The sequence below is a fragment of the Rhinoraja longicauda genome, unplaced genomic scaffold (genome assembly GCF_053455715.1).
Source record: "Rhinoraja longicauda isolate Sanriku21f unplaced genomic scaffold, sRhiLon1.1 Scf000560, whole genome shotgun sequence".
NCBI classification, from domain to species: domain Eukaryota; kingdom Metazoa; phylum Chordata; class Chondrichthyes; order Rajiformes; family Arhynchobatidae; genus Rhinoraja; species Rhinoraja longicauda.
In genome coordinates, this window is record NW_027601776.1 from 53899 (window position 1) to 75000 (window position 21102).

General features: G+C 43.4%; 1 protein-coding gene across 1 annotated transcript in view; it reads left to right on the plus strand.

Annotated features, from left to right (window-relative positions):
* Window positions 1–20849, plus strand: part of LOC144591084 (uncharacterized) — a gene marked incomplete at its 3' end in the record, with an annotated part of 33284 nt that extends 12435 nt beyond the window's left edge. The window contains exons 6-12 of the mRNA XM_078395406.1: window positions 2473–2721; window positions 4521–4865; window positions 7453–7725; window positions 7830–8168; window positions 12211–12480; window positions 13799–13906; window positions 20772–20849. Of these exons, the coding sequence (XP_078251532.1) occupies window positions 2473–2721; window positions 4521–4865; window positions 7453–7725; window positions 7830–8168; window positions 12211–12480; window positions 13799–13906; window positions 20772–20849 (1662 nt within the window). The remainder of the gene's footprint in view (window positions 1–2472; window positions 2722–4520; window positions 4866–7452; window positions 7726–7829; window positions 8169–12210; window positions 12481–13798; window positions 13907–20771) is intronic.
* Between the last annotated feature and the right edge of the window lie 253 nt (window positions 20850–21102).

The window sequence follows — 21102 nt, forward strand, 5'->3', positions numbered from 1 at the left end:
GAGGCCAGAGCTATGAGGGCGGGCAGATTTGGGTATAGGTCATCACTTTTCTGCCCTGTTTTGTCACTGTTGTAGGGCAATGAATAGTGAGGGCTGATAATTAGTAAATAAGGATTATGGATTGTGCTCACGTAGTGACGGGGAACCGCAGACGAAGCCTGAAAGTAGAGACATGGAATGCAGCGGAGAGATGGAATACAGCAGACACCCAAGTCTCAGGAACTTTATTGATTATGTTATAGCGTACACCCATCATTGCAACAGAAAATTGGATCGACTGTTAACAACGTTAAACTTGTGGATAATCATTTCATTCTGTTTGTCACCTGATTTGTCTTTCTGAGCACCATTCTGTACAATTCCTCGTTTTATTGTTTCTGTACAAGGCCTGATTTTATTGTTAGTCAGGTTTCTGTAATCAAGTCTCAGTGCAAGACTTCGTTTTGTTGTTCGTCAAGTTTATGCAATTAAGAACTAATTTTACAGTCAAGTTTCTGAGTAATCTTGTCATCTAAGAATATAAAGACCGTACCAAAGTCACACTTGGGAGATCAATTTTAACTGGCCCCCTGCTGCCCATTGGTTTTAATAAATCGGCCGTTACTTCAAACATCAACTCCACATGGCCTTTCCATTTTGCTCCTCCAGTCGCTTATTCGTGATCTGATCAACTGGGGGCACGTCCCCTTTTCAAGATGTCTCCTGGCCTCTTAATTTTGAGGGGAAACTACTGAAATCATCTGTTGGAGTGGTGATGGGATCCTGATTTAAGACAGTCTACTTGAGGGATCTCAAGCACATGGAGAGGTGACCCTACCGATGTTTTGGGTCGAGACCCTTCTTACGACTAATTGAAGTGATAAGGTGGAGAAAGATGTTGGGGCAGGAAAAAGCCTGGCAAGTGACAGCTGAGGGGATGGGTGGGTGGGGGGGGGGGGGGGGGGGTGTTGATTGGAAGAAGGGTGAACAAAGGCCAGAGATGAAAAGGAGACAAAAAGATGTCAGATAAGGAGAGGAGTGAAATTGAGCCAGAGGCAGGGATATATGTGGAAGGGGATTGGGTGAAAGGGAAAGTAGGATGGGATAGTGGGACACATGGGTGTGCACCTGGATGTGCTGAGGCACAGGAACCAGAGGGGGAAAGGGAAGCTTTACTTAAAATTAGAGATTTCATTGGTCATACAGTTATTTGTGTTTTGTTGAGCTTCACTCAGCCTGTGAATGCAGGGGAAATATGTTTGACTATTTAAATGACAGGGCTATAGAGCATTCTATATTTTCTGAGACTTTAGTTGAGTTGAATTGAGTTGAGCTGAGTTGTGTTTAGAGATAAAACATGAAAACAGGCCCTTCGGTCCACAAGTCCACCCTAACCATTAAATCACACTAGTTCCATGTTAACCCACATTTGCATCCATTCCCAACACATCCGGGTCAACAAATAGAGGCCATTTATCCAACAAATCCATACATGTTTGAGATGTGGGAGGAAACCAGAACACCCGAAGGAAACTCACACGGATACAGGGAAAACATGTAAACTCCACACAGACGCATGTTTTAACAACAGTGAACAGTGCATGTGATCATATTAACAGCAATTTTTTAGGAGCTTTCACTTGGAATTGATTTTAAGATTGAAAGATTATTAATGTAACTTCGAATTTTAAAAAAGTTGCTGGAAATACTCAACGGTTCAGGCCGTATCAGCAGAGAGAGAAACAGAATTAATGTATACAAAGGATCACAGAGCTGAATTTTTTTTCTGCTCCTGTTTCAAAGATGTTGTTTGACCTGCATTCGGTTATTTTCAGTTTTCATTTCAAATTTCCAACATTTGCAGCTTTTTGGATTTTTGGTATAGATCGCTCACCCTAGACAGCAGACAAAGATTTCAGGACACATACATTTCTCGCCCCAAAAAGATCTCTTTTAATGACTGGTATTACCTTCCATTGAATTGTTCAATTTTTCTTTACTTCCATGTTATACAGGTCCACAACCGATTTTCCGGCACCTCCTTTAATCGGGACAAATCACTAGAGCACAGTTGAAATCCCTCCTGGAAATCCTCTCAAAAATGTGACACCTAGGCTGGGTGAGGCGGCCAATCTCGACATCGGGACTTCCGTGGCCGATCAGTGGGTCTAATTTCCCCTCCTGCGGCCAGGGCTCAGAAACTTTGGCAGATCTGTTCCCATAGTCAACCTCCAAGGTCGACTGTGCGGGCCGGAATCTCACCCCCCCGGTGGCCTAGGCAGGCCCTTCCGGTACTGTTTGACTACTGTTGGAGATTGTGACCTATGTTGGTCTGGCAAAATGGATAATCCAGAAAGCCTCTGGAACCAATTGTGCTGGAAAATCGGTAGTGGACCTGTACCTGTTTTTCAGATTATTGGCCCAGAATGTTGGTGATGTATCAAATGATAAAATTCATATTCAAAATCTCAACTTATTTTCTTCTTTCCAAAGTTACAGCTGAAGAGACTGAAGGAGACACCGTTACCTTGACCTGCTCTGTGTCTGATATCACTGAGTCAATGAAACTGGTGTGGATTAATGGCAATGACAGATATGTTGGAGAAAAGACCCTGGCTGGGGATGAGAAATCAGTGAAGCTGACAATTCTGAAAGCTGATGAAGACAAATGGGACTGGAAGTGTGGTGTGTTTTATCTCGACAGGCCTCAACTATTAATCCCATTTTATCTGGAGCCCAGTGGTAAGTGACTTGGTCAGGTGTTTGCTTTTTATACAGTATATTTCTGTGATCATACATGGGTTGCATTCTGAGAAAACCATCCATGTCATGATAGGGTGGCACGGTGACGCAGCAGTAGAGTTGCTGCCTTTCAGTTCCAGAGACCCTCATTTGATCCTGACTACGGGTGCTGTCTGTACGGAGTTTGTATTTTCTCCCTGTGACTGCATGGGTTTTCTCTGGGTGCTCTGATTCCCTCTCACACTCCAAAGGTTTGTGAGTTAATTGTCTTCTGGAAATTGTAAATGTCCTTAGTGTGTAGGATAATGGTAGTGTACAGGGTGATTGCTGGTCGATGTGGTGGGCTGAAGGGCCTGCTTCCACGCTCTATCTCCAAAGTCTAAAGTGTTTGCATATTTAAAAGAACAACACAAATGGTTTTCTCGGGATGCAACCTATTACAATGCAAACTATTGCCATATGGAAAATCACATCACGCAACTGGGAAATAGTCCCAGAAGTCAACCAGTCAGCATTGGAGGAGTTCCTTCTGTATTGGGTTGGTTCAAGAAAGCAATGCATCAACATTTTCACAAGGACAATTACAATCGAGCACTGTCCCAGTTCTCCACAGTTGGAACATTTGGAACTGTTTCTTTCACATTTTGTGCTTATAAGATTATTTTTTCCTCACATAAATTCCATAAGTGTGAATTTTTCATTCCATATCTCAAATGCTTCAGTAGTGGTTGTGAATTCAGTAAGGGCAAGTTTCCATTACCCTTGGAATCCCATCAGAATATTCCTGTTACTTCCTCCTGTGGATCCTATGTTGGAAACCCCCATCCATGGATCAAACCTGAGAATTATATTTTATATACTTCAAGAGTGCCTGGCTCACTTACAAAGTCAGCATTTATTGCCCAATATCAACTTTTCTTATGAAGATGTTGGTGAACTCTTCTTCAACCAATCCAGTACATATGACGATGGAGCTCCTCCAGTCCTTGGTTTCCTGTGGGATTTAAACCTGGAAAAAAAGGTACACTCTGCACTTCCAAATCAGAATGGGTGTGACTTGGAGGAAATTTAGAAGGTGTGGCGTACCCAGGGACCAATTCCCCATATATCGGTCCAAGTGTCTTTTGTAAGTTGTAATTATATCTGCTTCTTTCAGCTCCCTCTAGCAGCTCATTCCATATACCGACTACCACCTGAATGAAAAGGTTGGCCCTGAGGTCCCTATTAAATCTCTCCCCTCTCAGCTTAAGCCTGTGCCCTATAGTTTTAACATTTTATGCCCCAGGTAACTGACTGTGAGCATTCACTTTATCCATGCCCCTCATGATTTTGTACAGTTCAATAAAGTCACCCCTCAGTCTCCTGCACTCTAAAGAAAAATGTCCCAGCCTATCCAGCCTCTTACAATGTCAAGCCTATATGTTCCAGTAAGATCTGGGTGAATTTTTTCTGCATCCTTTACTTTTTGATGCAGAAAACAAACTCAAAAGCCTGACATTCTCTTTGAGATATCACACTTGTGAAAGTATATATTTTTTAATATAATGAGCTAAATGAATAGAATGGTATCTTGCGAAAGTTTGGATTTGAGAAATTCCATCCCTTTATAAACAGTTTCTGTGAGAAATGGACTGTCCCTTTTCCAGCAGTTCAGTGGTGAACTCTGGTGTGAATGTGCTGTCACTTCTGACATACCTGCAAATTTACTGCAGACAAATTCTCCACCGTTTGACTAATTACACAGTTCAGATTGAGAATTGAGGTCCGATTTCACAACTTCTATTCGCCTTTACTTGCAGGGAGCGGGAATTTCATTTACTTTTTCCACCAGGAAGGCCAATTTGTGTTGAAAGGACCAGACAGTCCTGGAAACAGCGCCATTGACTGGGAATGGAGGCCACACACAGGGCAACAAACCACAAAGCGATTGGCCACTTTTCACAGAGAAGGTCAGCAGTGGGCCGTACGGTGGAGTGATGAGTACAATCAAATACCAGGCATTTCCCAGAGGATGCGTGTGGACTGGGGTACCCTTAATCTGAGGATCAGGAAGCCCACCTTTGAACTTGCGGGACTGTTCACCTGGACTCAGACACAGCCCGGTGGGAAAATCCTGAGACAGTGGGAACTATTTGGAATCAAAGGTAAGTCCAGAAATGAATGAAGAAATAACACAAATATTTCAAATATGTAGTTTTCCGCTTGTCCTTATTAATTTCGAAGAATTAGCCCAGAATAAATGGGTTGTATTCTGCTCGGTCCAACCGACAGCCTGCCCTCACCTACCTCCTTAGCCCAAGGACACGTGACTCATTTGTGGCGCTGCAGTTCTTGACCAGCTTTGAGCACCTGGTTCCACAATCGGGGTTACAGCTTGTGTGTAGTAACTAGCTCTCTGAATGATGCATCCTGAGCCCATTTCCAACACCCCCCTGATTCCCTTTTATACATAGTTTGCACTGCATTCAACTGCCTCGGACGATCCAAGGATTTCTAAAGGATTTGAAGTCAGTTTAAGGCACTCACAGAGCCAGAGACCCGGGTTCAATCCTGACCTTTGGTGCTGTCTGCATGGAGTTTGCACATTCTCCCTGCATTCTCTTGGGTTTCCACTGGGTGCTCCAGTTTCCTCCCACATACCAAAGATGTGCGGGTTAGCAGATGAATTAGCCTTTGTAAATAGCCCCTAATGTGCAGTGAGGGAACGAGAAAGAGGGATAACAGAACTAGTGCGTTCAGGTGGTCGATGGTCAGCGTGGACTCGGTGGGACGAATGACCTGTTTCCATGCTACAATTTTCATTCATTTCAATCAAATTGTAGAATTTTAAAAATAACTAGACCAAGTGGACCCGTTGGGCCCAAACCTCTCCTCCATTGGTGCAGCACCCTCTCCCACCCCCTCCCCTCCCCATCCCCTCCCCACTTCCCCTTCCCCCTCAAACCCCCTTATCCACCCTCCCCCCCACTCCCTCCCTCCCTCCTCCCTCCCTCCGTAGGAGATAGATTTAAACTTTAAAATGTGAATACCTTTTAAAATATAACACCGATTTCAATAAAACTACTTGCGTTATCACTAAAGTGACAATGGTGAGTAAAGTGGGCCTAAAATTGTCACGCTATCGTGTACCGTTTTGGCTGAAGTTCGATCACAAACAAGATAACAAACGAGAGTTTTAGTGTATAGATTTCACAAGATACAAATAATAATTTTATTTAAAAACACTTTAAAAGACAAGGAATTAACTAAAATATTAACATAATATGAAATATGGAAAAATAAAATAAAATCGTAGCTATGCCTGCCTTATAATAATGGTGGCCCACAGTACAGATGGGTTGGTCCAAGCAGAATAGGTGAAACTGAGAGGTCTGGTATGAAAAGTGTTGGGCCTTTAAATTCAGTAACAATTCACTGAAAATTCCTGGACCCAGAGACAGAGAGAGTGGGCAGTTGCACCTGCTACTAACACAGCATATTTCACACCATTAGGTTGTAGATGCAGAGATGCTGACGTTGCATTACCACCAGCTAATGGTTCTCTGTGGACCCATTGACTTCCACCCAACCTCTCATTAACAAGGTCAGCCTGCTAGAAGTTATTTCATGTAAATATTGTCAGGTAGCTGCTTAGTTTGAGTTAAATAGATGGCCTGCAGTGGGACAATAACTTTTTTGTTAAGCATATACATGCAATGCAATGGACTAATGTCTTTCCTTCACTCGAGTGCAAAAAGAAAGTCAAGTCAAGTCAATTTTATTTGTATAGCACATTTAAAAACAATCCACGTTGACCAAAGTGCTGTACATCAGTTCAGGTACTAAGAAAGAAGATACAATGGCACACAAACATAACAGCACATAAACAATTCACAAACAAATCAGGATGGTTGAGCGATGTGTCTGGTCCGGGTGCTCATGTGAGGTTTAAAGTCCCATGACATGAGACAAGTTGATGACAGGGATGTGAAACACTGGTTTGCAATGCCAAGCTCTTGATTACCCTACCCGAGGAAAAATACTTTGTGCATCCACCCTATCTAATCCACTCGTGATTTTATACACCTTTATAAGATAACCTCTCGGCCTCCAGATTTCCAAGTCCTAGCATGCCCAACCTCTGCATAAAACTCAGGCCCTCAAGTCCTTGCAATATCCTTGTAACTTGATGGGCCAGGATTTGTTGGCACAGGGAATGATGGGCGAGAGTGGTGGGTAATCAGGTGGAGTGGAGTCCTGGTTGGCAGATTGACATCCAGGGAGTTGGGGCAAGGGGCACAGGTTGGGATGGAATGAGAGTCACTGGTTGCACACTGAAGCTCATAAACTGGGCGGTGGTGGAGCTCACTCCAGAGGGTGTGGTAGATAGTGGTGGTGGAATGCATGAAGGAGAGCTAGTGAATAAGATTACATGAAGGGGGTTAACTTGAGAAGGTGGGGTTTCCAGCCCTCGAGTCCACAGACTGGGACAAGCCTAAACTCTGAAGGTCCACGACTGGCCGACAGACAATGCAGGGAAAAGTTAACCCAATTCAATGGAGGAGCAGGTAGATGAAATGAGGGAGCCGAGGGGGACAGGTGGTCACTACCAGGAAGTGTTGATGCCATCACTGAGCACAGCTGCTCAGCATTTGGCTGAATGTCTGTTTGCAAGAAAGAGGTCATTTTGCCCGCAGCAGTTCAGAAAGCTGGTGGGGAATTGAATCACACGTCATGTGTCTGTTTCCACAGTTGAGGCAGACTCACCGAGGCCAGTAATGGGCAGTGACATCACCCTCAGCTGTACCTTCTCCAGACTCCCAGATACCGTCAGTCTTCACTGGAAACCAAGAGGCTCATCTCAGCAGAGCAGGAGGAACAACACTGATCAGATCCGTCTGAATAACACCGTTTATCTGATAGTCCAACACATTGGAGCAGGAAATCCCAATCTGTACACATGGGAAGTGCAGGAAAATGGCTCCATTGTTCTCACTGCAAACACCAATATTGAGGTGGATCAGGGTGAGTCCAGAGCTGCCTTGCAGCAGGTATTAAATAGTTCCAGAACATCTGTCTCTCAGCATCTGCAGAAATCTAATTCTTTGTTCCCTGACCCTCTCTTGCAGATTTATATGGTAAGACGTACACAGTTTATCGTTCAGTCACAGACCACAGTGAACTCGACCTGATTTGTGAAGCTTCTGCTAAGTTCAGTGAAACCAAATGGACTTGGAGATCACAACATTTCCAGAATCAAGAGAAGGAAATAGCTTCCACTCGCAGTTCTGAGCCGATCCATATCAAGAGGAGCTACTTTAAGGATCGACTGGAAATCATAACGGGAAATTTGAACAGCAAGAATTTCAGTGTGAGGATTGTCCCCGTGTGGTTTGAAGATGCCGGAGTTTACACGTGTTCTTTGAGTTCATATGAATATGTGACCATTGAACTAATCACAGTTACAGGTAGGTCACAGAATGGTGCCACCACTTTCAATGATAAAGTAATTGTGATGCAGAATATGACTTCTGTGCAAATTTCCCCAAATTATTTAGGGTGGCACAGTGGTGCAGCAATAGAGCTGCAGCCTCAGGGAACCTGGGTACAATCCTTTTTTTTTTTAATTTAATTTTTTTTATTTAAGTTTTAACAGAACTCATACATGTTACATTTCATAGTAAGCAATAATAACTACATTATAAATTCGATTATACACGTATTGTTCTGTATTATCTCCCCTCCCACAACCCCCCCCTTCCCCCCCCACACCCCAGTTAAAAAGAAGGAAAAAGAAAAAGAAAAAGAAAAAGAAAGAGAGAAAGAAAGAAACCTGGAGTCCAGAAGGAGACACCTGGGTTCAATCCTGAGCTCAGGTGCTGTCTGTGTGGAGTTTACACATTCTCCCCGTGACCATGCGGGTTTCCTCCCAGTGTTTCAGTTTAGTCCCACATCCCAAAGACGTGCAGGATTGTAGGTTAATTAGCCTCTGTAAATTGTCCCTGGTGTGTAATGGGATAACTCGCATGAACGGGTGATCAACGCAAAAGCATTCCCATTTAATTGAGTACAAAATTTGCCCCAATATGCTACAACATGGCTGCATATTGAATGATAATATTAATAATAAGGTGGAGAAATTTGATTCACACAGTTAGTAATGTGTTTGTCACAAAAGTAAACATTTAAAATTCCATTGTCCATTAATGCCCTGAATCTGAAGCACAAGTACGAAGTGTGAGGACAAAAGGAACTGCAGATGCTGGGATCATGAGCAAAGCATAAAGTGCTGGAGGCACTTAGTGGGTCAGGCAGCATCTGTGGAGGGAATGGACTGAGGGCATTACAAGGAGTCCGAAAAAGGCTCCCACCTGGAACAACATCTGTCCATTCCCTCCTCAGATGCTGCCTGACCTGCTGGGTACGAATTGTGGGGGTCGGACTGCGGATGCGAGGTCTTCTGGGGATGCAGGTCTGCTACCAGGGATTGGGGTGGGGACAAGGGTGGAGGTTAGCCCTGTGATGGGTTGTAAAGGGGTTTCCTTAGTAAGTAAACAATGGAAACCCACCTACACCTGGTTCCCATCACGGATCTGGCACATGATCCCTTCAAGATGTACACGCTAAGCCAAAGGCAGGTTGGAAACTTGCCCCAGCAGGACCGAGTTGTGCCCTCAATAACCACCAACACCAATGAAAATCAAGGAAACCCATATCCGAGATCTTGTGCTGATTCACGAGAGGAACCAGGAACACAAATTGTGCAGCTCGTGATCCATGCTGTCAATCCCTGATTTATATTCACAATTTCATTTTCACCAACATTGGTTTATTAACACATGTCAACATGGCTTTAACCAAAGCAATCTTTAAGCATTAGTTTCGAGGTGACATTGGTAATTAATTTCATTCAAATCCTCTTATAACACGCCCAAAGTTTTATTGAATCCATAAGTACCAGCTTCATTTTTGAACTTATTGATCTTGCCCCCCATATCTATTTCCAGGTTGTTCATGTAGATTATATACAGCAAGGTCCCAAGACTAGTCCTTGTTGGACCTCATTAGTCACAGGCATCCAGGTGCAAAATAATCCTCTACCTTCACCTTCTGTCTCCTGTTACCGTATATGATGGACAAAGCGGTTGGCTGTTTGCAAATAAACCTTCCCCTCCTCTGCCCCATCTTCACTGGTCCTCGGTGACATCACGCAGAGGTCATGTGTTGGGACACCCAGCCAGCCCTCTCTCCACTTTTCTCATCAAAGGTTTGATTTAGAGAGTCAGAGTGGACAGCTATGTGCTGAGCCGGAAGAAATGGGGGAGATATTAAACAATTTCTTTTCTTCGGTATTTACCGAGGAGAAGGATATTGAATTATGTGAGGTAAGCGAAACAAGTAGAGTAGTGATGGAAATTAGGAGGATTAAAGAAGAGGAGGTACGGACACTTTTGAAGAATATAAAAGTGGATAAGTCTCCAGGTCCTGATAGGATATTCCCTAGGACATTGAGGGAAGTTAGTGCAGAAATAGCAGGGGCTATGACGGAAATATTTCAAACGTCATTAGAAACAGGGATGGTGCCGGAAGATTGGCGCATTGCGCATGTTGTGCCTTTGTTTAAAAAAGGTTCTAAAAGTAAACCTAGCAATTATAGACCTATTAGTTTGACGTCTGTGGTGGGAAAATTAATGGAAAAGATACTTAGGGACAATATATATAATTATTTGGATAATCAAGGCCTGATTAGAAACAGTCAACATGGATTTGTGCCTGGAAGGTCATGTTTGACTAATCTTCTTGAATTTTTTGAAGAGGTTACCAGGGAAATTGATAAGGGCAAGGCTGTGGATGTTGTCTATATGGACTTCAGTAAGGCATTTGACAAGGTTCCACATGGAAGGTTGATTAAGAAGGTTAAATCGTTGGGTATTAATAGTGAGGTTGCAAGATGGATTCAACAATGGCTGAATGGGAGATACCAGAGGGTAACGGTTGACAATTGTATGTCAGGTTGGAGGCCAGTGTCTAGTGGAGTGCCCCAAGGATCTGTGTTGGGTCCACTGTTGTTTGTCATTTACATTAATGATCTGGATGATGGTGTGGCAAATTGGATTAGTAAATATGCAGATGATACTAAGATAGGTGGAGTAGTTGATAGTGAGGTAGATTTTCAAAGTCTACAGAGAGACTTGGGCCTTTTGGAAGGGTGGGCTGAAAGATGGCAGATGGAGTTTAATGCTGATAAGTGTGAGGTGCTGCATTTTGGTAGGACAAATCAAAATAGGACGTACAGGGTAAATGGTAGGGAATTGAGGAATGCAGTGGAACAGAGGGATCTGGGAATAACTGTGCATTGTTCCCTGAAGGTGGAATCTCATGTGGATAGGGTGGTGAAGAAGGCGTTTGGTATGCTTGCCTTTATAAATCAGAGCATCGAGTATAGAAGTTGGGATGTAATGTTGAAGTTGTACAGGGCATTGGTGAGGCCGAGTCTGGAGTATGGTGTGCAGTTCTGGTCGCCAAATTATAGGAAGGATGTCGACAAAATGGAGAGGTTACAGAGGAGATTTACTAGAATGTTGCCTGGGTTTCAGCACTTAGGCTACAGAGAGAGGTTGAACAGGTTGGGTCTTTATTCTTTGGAGCGTAGAAGGTTGAGGGGGGACTTGATAGAGGTTTTTTAAATTTTGAGAGGGACGGACAGAGTTGACGTGGGTAGGCTTTTCCCTTTGAGAGTGGGGAAGATTCCAACAAGGGGACATAGCATCAGAATTGAGGGACAAAGGTTTAGGGGTAACATGAGGGGGAACTTCTTTACTCAGAGGGTTGTGGCTGTATGGAATGGGCTTCCGGTGGAAGTGGTGGAGGCTGGCTCGATTTTATTATTTAAGAGTAAATTGGATAGGTATATGGATAGGAGGGGATTAGAGGGTTATGGTCTGAGTGCAGGTAGATGAGACTAGGTCAGGGAGAATGGTCGGCGTGGACTGGTAGGGCCGGACAGGCCTGTTTCCATGCTGTAGTTGTTATATGTTATATATGTTATATGTTATTATAGTGGGAGACTGAAATGTCCATGGTATCTCCCCAACTCTTCATTCATCTGAGAGCAGTATTGATATTGGTGTATTATTGTCACGTGTACCAAGATACAGTGAAAAACGTTTGCTTGTGTGCTATCCAGGCAAATCATATCATGTCATTATGCTACACATGAGTGAGTGGAATTTCCCAGTTAAGATTAATTTGGCCCTGGAGGGGGAAAGAGTGTTGTGGCCAGCACCGTGAGCAATGAGTGTTGTGGGCAGCAGCAGTTGATTGAGCAATGCTTTTGAAAAATGTAAAAGATTGCGCAAACTCAATTGTGCAACATAATTTTACATAATGTCAGCAGTGTTTTTGACTTGGCCATGCGCACATCAGGTATTTTGAGAAAAATGTAACAGTACACTTGGCTAGAAACTATGGCCGTTGTTTAAAATCACAATTATTTTCTTGCTTCAACAGTCACAGCTGAACCTTCTGATGCAGTGACTGAGGGAGACACAGTTACCCTGACCTGCTCTGTGTCTCACGTCACCAAATCAATGACGCTGGTTTGGATCAATGATGATGACAAAACTGCGGAAGAGGAAACATATACGGAACAAATACATGAAGGGAAATCTTTACAGTTGATTATTCCAAAAGCCGATGGAGCCAGAAGGAAGTGGAAATGTGTTGTGTTTCATCAAAATACACCCAAGATTTTAATTCCGTATCATATGCAGGTGAAGAGTAAGTGTCTCAGCTTTGTGACCACCTCAGATTATTTAAATTCTAATGTCCTGTATAATTTCATGTTCAACGGCAATTCTTTTATTTCAGCCATACAGCCACCAAAAATATGTCAAAACATTAAATCTTGCCTTGGTCATTGTTGTAAATCAATGCCATCTCTGACAATGATGAAATAATGACAGCATTGCTTAGATACTGGACTGCATGTTGTGATGTATGTTGCACATGAATTCACATGTTTTCCCATTTTAATATCAAAAGAAAATGATTAATTATCCATTTGCATTTGGGCAGCAGAGTGGCGCAGCTGGTAGAGTTGCTACCTCACAGCACCAGAGACTTGAATTAGATGCTGACCTCAGATGCTGTCTGTGTGGAATTTGCACATTCTCCCTGTGATCATGACAGTATCCTCTGGGTTCTCTCGTTCATTCCCACTTCTTCAGATTTTCTTCTGAAGAAGGGTCCTGACCCAAAACATCACCCATCCTTTTTCTCCCGAGATGCTGCCTAACCCGCACATTTTAGAAATCTGAAATAAGAGCAGGAGATGGTGAAACCACATAGCATGTCAGGCAGCATCTGTGGAAAGGGAAAAAGAGTTAAAGTTTCAGGTCAATGACATTTCCTTAGAAGTGTCCTGACTCAAAACGTTGCCTTTCCATGTTCTCCAGAGATGCTGCCTGACCCATTGAATTACTTCAGCACTTTGTGTCTTTTTTGTAAAACAGCATCTGCAAGTGCTTGTGCCTACGCTTCCTTAAAACTTCTAATAGGTTCTTTGATCTGAAACTTTAACTCAATTTTTCTTTGCAATGGGTGCTGCTTGATCTGATGACTGTTTTCAGCATTTGCAGTTATCATGCTCCTGCCTACAGAGGATTGAAATTCCAGGCTATTATTAGCCACCCTGTTGTCAGCGGTTCTAATTCAGCCATTATTTCAGTGTAAACCCGGACTATGACAGGCATTTTCCCATTGTCCAGTGGGAAAGCATCACAGCCAAATTGGACCCTTCACCAACCAGTCATCCACACACATCTTCTGCCTGAGGAGAAGCACTTACATGACACGAAGAATTGGAACTTTGTGTGACTTATGTCTTGATGCTAATGGATGAGCACAGAGGGAAGTTGTGACTCTCTGATCTTCCAGAGTGAGGTCTGTTAAACTGGATCAAGGATTAAATCCAGGACCCCTGGTCCCTGCAGATTAATTGTAAACTAGTCAGTGTTGTTGGAGAGTCATTGGAAGAATTTTTGAATGATGCCAATTTAACCTACAAATGAGAAACCTGTGCTTATTGTTTTGACAGAGAAATATACTTTTAAACACTACCCTGTTGTAATTACCGGGACACTGGCTCTTTTCCTCATCATTGTCCTGGCAGTGGTGCTGTGTCTAAGGAAGTATAAGCTTACAGGTAAATTACTTGAAGAGAAACCTAACGCAGCATGTGATTCGAAAAACTAACAATAGTAATTTTATTTTCATCGATTAGATAGTACATTGTTACATGCAATGGGTATTGTACTGGCTACTTCTTTTGTCATGAGGAAACTGTTGAAAGATTTCCATAAGACATAAGTGCAGAATTAGACGATTTGGCCCATCGAGTCCGCTTTGCCATTCGATCATGGCTGATCTATTTTTCCCTCTCAACCCCATTCTCCTGCCTTTTTCCCATAACCTTTGATGTCCCAACTAATCAAGCACCTATCAATCTCCACTTTTCTGCTGTGGTCTGACCATGGGATAACTGTGCAGCCATCTCGTTGAGTAAACAAATACCAACTGAATGTGCCTGAGGTGCTTGTTGATACCCAGTTGATGATGTGATGCAAGAATTATGGTCACAAATCTGCTCACAACTAGCCCTTGTGATCTGAGGGATAAATATTTATCAGGGCACAAGGAGTATCTCCACTGCTCTTCTGTAATTGGTTCCATAGAAACTCTTGTAACCAATTCAGGAGGCAGAAGGGTGTTGCTTCACCAACTGATCACAGTGATGATGCCTGATGAGGTGACACCTCCAATGCTGCAGCAATCTCACAACACGGCAATGGAGGTGTTATTTTCAATGACGTGCTTATATTTTCAACCTATAGGGTAGCATCTGCAAATTTCCTTATGTTGCTTTGTGTGTAGGTGATTGCATAAATTAACCATAAAACAAACATTTAAACAGACATAAATTTGAGTGTGCTATTTCAAAAATACAGTATGCAAATTAAGTTGGTATTTATTAAACAACTGCATTATTTAAAAATGCATAAATCAAACGTGCGTAAAATGCAGGGTGCCTGGATATTTTCAAAGCTAAACCCAAATTTGCTATGTGGGATTGGAATTTGAGCTTTCTGGACTGAGACCATGATTCAGAGAATCTTTTTCATGTCCAATTAGCCATGACCATGGCATAATCCCTTAACCAAACTAGGTTATTTGCTCATAGTCATAATGTGAGGTTGAATTTAAGAAAATATTATTTACTTGAAGACAGTTGAATGACAAACATATCAAATTTTTAAAAATCTTATCACTGCAAAAACATGAATAGTAGTGTACACAGGCAGATCTTGGGCAGATGAGGCTCGTCAGCCTGGCAAGGAAAACTCTGATCTACAACCTCCACTGCCTTGTGGCCATATCCAGTCATGGAAAAGGCTCCAGTAGTAAACTTCAAGAAAAATCCAGAGACGGAGTCCCTAAGGCAGTTCGTCGTTGTCTACAAACTCGTTCTGGCAGCACCTGCGACGGCGCTGGTGCCAAACTATAACGGCTCTGCTGTTTCTTTGGATCAATCAGCGATGTGGAGGGGGGGGACGTGCTGCATGGGCAACAGCCTGTCCTTCATATGACATTGCCCAGGCTTGCATCCGACCACACATCAACGCTGCTCTAGCCGAGGTTTGGAGCAAGCAGCCAACAACCAGGATGCATCACCCATGGTCAGCCATGACCGAGGGGGGCCTTAAACTGTCCATAGTTATAATTGTTATTATATTGGAAAGGATTTCAGCTAGTTGGTAATCAGAGTTTGTGTTGTTGAATGAACGATATTAAAAAGAAAGCTAAGAACATTCTGTCTGGGCAGGTTTGGGAAATCAAAGATAGAAACCTCCACAATCAGAAGATGAATTTCACCTTTATTCAAATACCACTGAAATCCATCAAACTCGAGGTAATATTGTAATAAGAAGTATTAAATGGATTTTGCAAGCATTGTTTTCCATTATCTCTTGCGATTCCATCTCCCCTTTTGATTAACTGCTGTGCATTTATCCTGTTACAACTCAGCTGTAAACAGCAAAAGGCACTTGTTGATCTTTAAATGCTTTTTCCATTTTTAATGTAAGAAAATAACTGCAGATGCTGGTACAAATCGAAGGTATTTATTTCACGAAATGCTAGAGTAACTCAACAGGTCAGGCAGCATCTCAGGAGAGAAGGAATGGATGACGTTTCGGGTCTGAAGAAGGGTCTCGACCCGAAACGTCACCCATTCCTTCTCCACTGAGATGCTGCCTGACCTGCTGACTTTCCATTTTTAATGATTATTCTTCATCACAGACATGTGTCAGAAAATATTTCCAATGTTTAAAATGCAGGATGGTCCAAAAACACAATATTCAAAAAGCACAATTTCAGATACCTATTCAACAACAAGAGGGAATGTACCGCCCATATCATAAGCCAAGGGTCATGCTTGCCTGGCTACCTCCTCTGCCTGCACGTCCTCAGCTCAGTATTAACCCTCAGGCTGCTCAGCTTCCTCGATCCTCATAGGCCTTGCTCTGGATCAGCCTGTTGTGCCTGCTGTGACCTTTTGATCTCTCTGGGCTCTATGCTCCTTCGCTCCTGCCTGGCATGGCACTGAAGTACTTGGCTGCGAGGCTGCTCCAGCTCAACAACCACTCCACTCCGACATGCATCTCTGCCATCATCAACCACGGACTTCTACGACGACCCAAATACATCCACAGAGGCTCCGGTCACAAGTTTGTCTACTCCCAGACCGGTCACTCCATCCCTGCACTCTGGTCAGCTGATCGGACTTCCACTCGTCCATTACATCATCACAACAACGCACACGAGCGTGCCCCCTGTCTACAAGCCCTGGCTAAATCACCCGTGTCCATCCACACCATACAAAGCAACATGAAGCTCACTCTGCTCAACATCCGGTCCCTCAACAATAAAAGCCTCATTCTGAATGACTTCATCCTGGAAAATAAACTGGACTTCCTCTGTCTGACAGAAACCTGGCAACAACCTCTGGATTACCTCTCACTCAACCTCACTACACCCAACGGATACTCCTACATCAATAAACCATGCTCGGAAGGCCGAGGTGGTGGGATTGCCGTAATTCACCGACAGGACTTCAAGATCAACCTCATCTCCATCTCATCTGCTCCGTCATTTGAACACCTGGCTTTCAAACTCTCTGGCCACACAAAATTAGTCATGGCAGTTGCCTACCGCCCTCCCAAACCACACCCATCATTCCTTTCTGACTTCTCTGACTTTCTGACCCAGTTCTGTTCTCTCTCCCCCTCAATCCTCCTCCTCGGTGATTTCAACATCCACATGGACTCCACTGACTCCACAATAACCGCTGACTTCACTGAAATACTCAACTGCTTTAACCTCACTCAACACGTAAATTTTCCCACCCATAACCGTGGGCACATTCTGGACCTTGTCTGCTCCACTGGACTAAATCTACATCACCTCTCTGGCTCCGACCCCACCCTCTCTGATCACTTAGCCATCACCATGTCCGTCAACATTCCCACCCCAGCTCCAAAGCAAAAACGCAAAATAAACTTCCGCAAGCTGAACTCTGTTTCACCTACCTCGCTCTCATCCTCCCTCTCTGAAATAATGTCCGCCTCTCCCTTCGTTGACCTCCACAGCCCCTCTGACCTCACTGACTACTACAACCGCACTCTCTCCTCCTGCCTCGACCAGCTTGCACCTATAAAAACCAAAACAGTTTCCTTCACCCACTCTGCTCCCTGGTTTACCCCTGAACTCCGCGTGATGAAAACTCATGCCCGCCAACTTGAAAGACTCCGCAACAAAACAGGTCTCACAATTCACTCCCAAGCCTACAAAGACCACATACAGCACTATAAAGATGCCCTCTCCCATGCCCAGTCCACCTACTACTCTCAAATAATTCACTCTGGCTCCGGAAACCCAAAAACACTCTTCTCTACAATAAACAAACTCCTCAGCCCCCTGGACACCATCTCCCAATCATTCACAGTTGACAAATGCACCACTTTCCTTTCATTCTTCCAAAGCAAAATAGACAACATCTACAGCACCTTAACCACCAACGCACCTGCTCCCCCTCAAACCACCTGCCCCCCCTTATCCTGTCAGCCCCTGCCTCAGTTCTCCCCAATCTCCACCACCGACCTCTCTGACCTCTTCACAGGAATAAAAACTGCCACCTGCTCTCTGGACCCCATCCCCTCCAGCTTTGTCAAGGCCTGCCTTCCTGCTCTCTCTCCACTTATCATTGCAACAATAAACTCCTCCCTGTCCACTGGCATCGTCCCGCCATCCCTCAAAATCGCTGCTGTCACCCCCATTCTGAAAAAACCTGGTCAAAACCCTGACACCCCAAACAACTTCAGACCAATCTCCAACCTACCCTTTCTGTCCAAAGTTTTGGAACGTGCTGTAGCTTCCCAACTCAAATACCACCTCTCTACCAATAACCAATAATCCGGATTCCGCTCAAACCACTGTACTGAAACTGCGCTCCTCAAAATCACAAACGACATTCTCCTCTCCTACGACGCTGGCAACCTCAACATCCTCATCCTACTTGACCTCAGCGCCGCCTTTGACACCATAAATCACTCCATTCTCCTCACCCGACTTGAAACCTCCCTTAACATCACTGGCACAGCCCTATCCTGGTTCAAATCTTACCTCTCTGACAGACACCAGTTCATCTCCATTAACAACTGTAAATCCCCCACCGCTCCCCTCCCCCAAGGTGTCCCCCAAGGCTCAGTCCTTGGCCCCCTCCTCTTCATCCTCTACCTGTTCCCACTTGGTCAATTAATCCGCCGTCATGGTCTCAACTTCCACTGCTTCGCCGATGATATCCAGCTCCTCATCTCCACCACGTCAATCTCCTCCACCACACACTCTACACTGACAAACTGCATTACTGAAATAAAATCTTGGCTTCAATCAAACTTCCTCAAACTCAATTGCAACAAATCTGAAATCATCATCATTGGTCCAAAAATGCTCACCAAATCCACCCAAAACTTCATCCTCAACATTGATGGTCTCCCAGTATCCACCTCACCTCACATCCGGAATCTTGGAATCATCCTTGATCAAACCCTCTCCTTCGACAAACACATCAAACACATCACAAAGACAGCCTTCTTCCACCTCAAAAACATTGCCCGTCTCCGTCCATCCCTCTCCTCCACAGCTACAGAAACCCTCATCCACGCCTTCATCACCTCCCGTCTGTACTACTGCAACAGTCTCCTCTATGGCGCACCCTCAAAAATCATCAATAAACTTCAATACATTCAAAACTCCGCTGCCCGTCTACTTACACACACCTCGATCCGTGACCATATCACCCCCATCCTTTATAAACTCCACTGGCTCCCCATCCCCCAGAGAATCCAGTACAAAATCCTCCTCATAACCTACAAAGCCCTCCATAACCTGGCCCCATCCTACCTGACCGACCTCCTCCACAGGCACACTCCCACCTGCACCCTCCGCTCTGCCGCTGCCAATCTCCTATCCCCCCACATCCGGACTAAACTCAGATCCTGGGGGGACAGGGCTTTCTCCATCGCTGCTCCCACCCTATGGAACTCACTACCCCAAACCGTTAGAGACTCCCCCACACTCACCACATTCAAAACATCGCTGAAGTCTCACCTGTTCAGTACTGCCTTCAACCACTGAAGGTCACCTCACCTTCTGTCTCCTTTCTCTGTTCATTTATTTATTTACTTATTTATCTATTTATTCATTTCCCCTATGTTCTCAAAATCTCTGTAAAGCGTCTTTGAGTATATGAAAAGCGCTATATAAATAAAATGTATTATTATTATTATTATTATCTACCCACTGGCCCCTCCTGCATGTCACTGCCCACTGATCATAAAGGCTCATGATAAGTAAACATGGATCAATCCTTAATTTGAGTGTTTGGTTATTTGAAAGTGGCAGACTTGTCAGTTGCCAATCAATCAAACAGTCCAGTTATCCAGGATAGACACAAAATGCTGGGGTTACTCAGCGGGACAGGGAGCAACTCTGGATAGAAGGAATGGGTAATGTTTCAAGTCGAGATCTGAAGAAGGGTCTCAACCCAAAACGTCACCCATTCCTTCTATCCAGAGATGTTGCCTGTCCCGCTGAATTACTCCAGCATTTTGTTTCTATCTTCGGAGTAAACCAGCATCCGCAGTTCCTTCCTATACAGTTAACCAGGAGTTGGGCTAGCCATTTCCTCATTGCTGTCACAAGGTGGTTCAGATTATCTTTTGATGTTGCTCGTACATCAGCCTGGGCATTCCTGCAAAGGTTCCAGTGACTGGTGCCTGGCATTTGGTAAAGTGTCAGATAATAAAGTTTCTACTGCAGCTCTTAATAAACTATAGCCAGGAAAAAGCCTTGCACTGTTGAGTCAAGTCGAAATTACCCATTGCAAAACTTCTTGAGGTTTATTCATTAACTTGTATAGAAACTTAAAAGATGTATTCATTATAAACTCAGGAAATTATGTGCATCCATTATAAGGTTTTATATAAATTACATAATTCAAAATGTTTATCTTCAACCTCTATAAATGTTAAGAAATAACAGCATTGCACATGTTCATAGCACACTTTTGTTTTTCATTAATGGTGTAACTAATTGCTTCATATGTATTCCATTGCACTTACCTACTTACAGTTTATCTTAGGTATTGTAATCCCAACACTGAATCTCCAGCAGATATCCTTTAAAAAATCACAACTAGTGCCAGACTGGTGGATTTACAACCAAATAGCTTATTCATTGATTGTAAATTTGCCAATAACAACTTGTAATCACAACTAAATCTACTAATTGCATTGCATTTAGACAATAATGTTTTCTTACAATGACCTGATATTCCTGATTATCTTAGATCTCAGTAGGAAAAGGACACTTTTTTGTAAAATTAGCTGATGAAGCCTTTTTAGAATAAATGCCCTTTAAAATACTTAATCAGAAAAATATTTATTTTCCAGGTGGTAACAAGACACTTGTACCCGAGACCAGTCATAAAGCTGAATATATGGCTGTGAACAGGAAGCCAAAGAAAGAAGGTAAATAGATGAATAATATTCTGCATTCCTTTCTCTGAATGTATTGTCAAGCAAAATGCTGTCAGGTTTCATAGAGATAATTTGATTTTAGTTATTTGGGCTGAAAGTCCTAAAGATCAGTAAATGTTAATTTTGAGTGCATTTCACAACCTTTAGTAAAATAAAATTTGCAATGGTGATCCATAATACAAGCCTCTCTTTCTGGTGAATTTAATCATTTTGTACTTCAGTTTACAATTAAAATGCGTGTTTT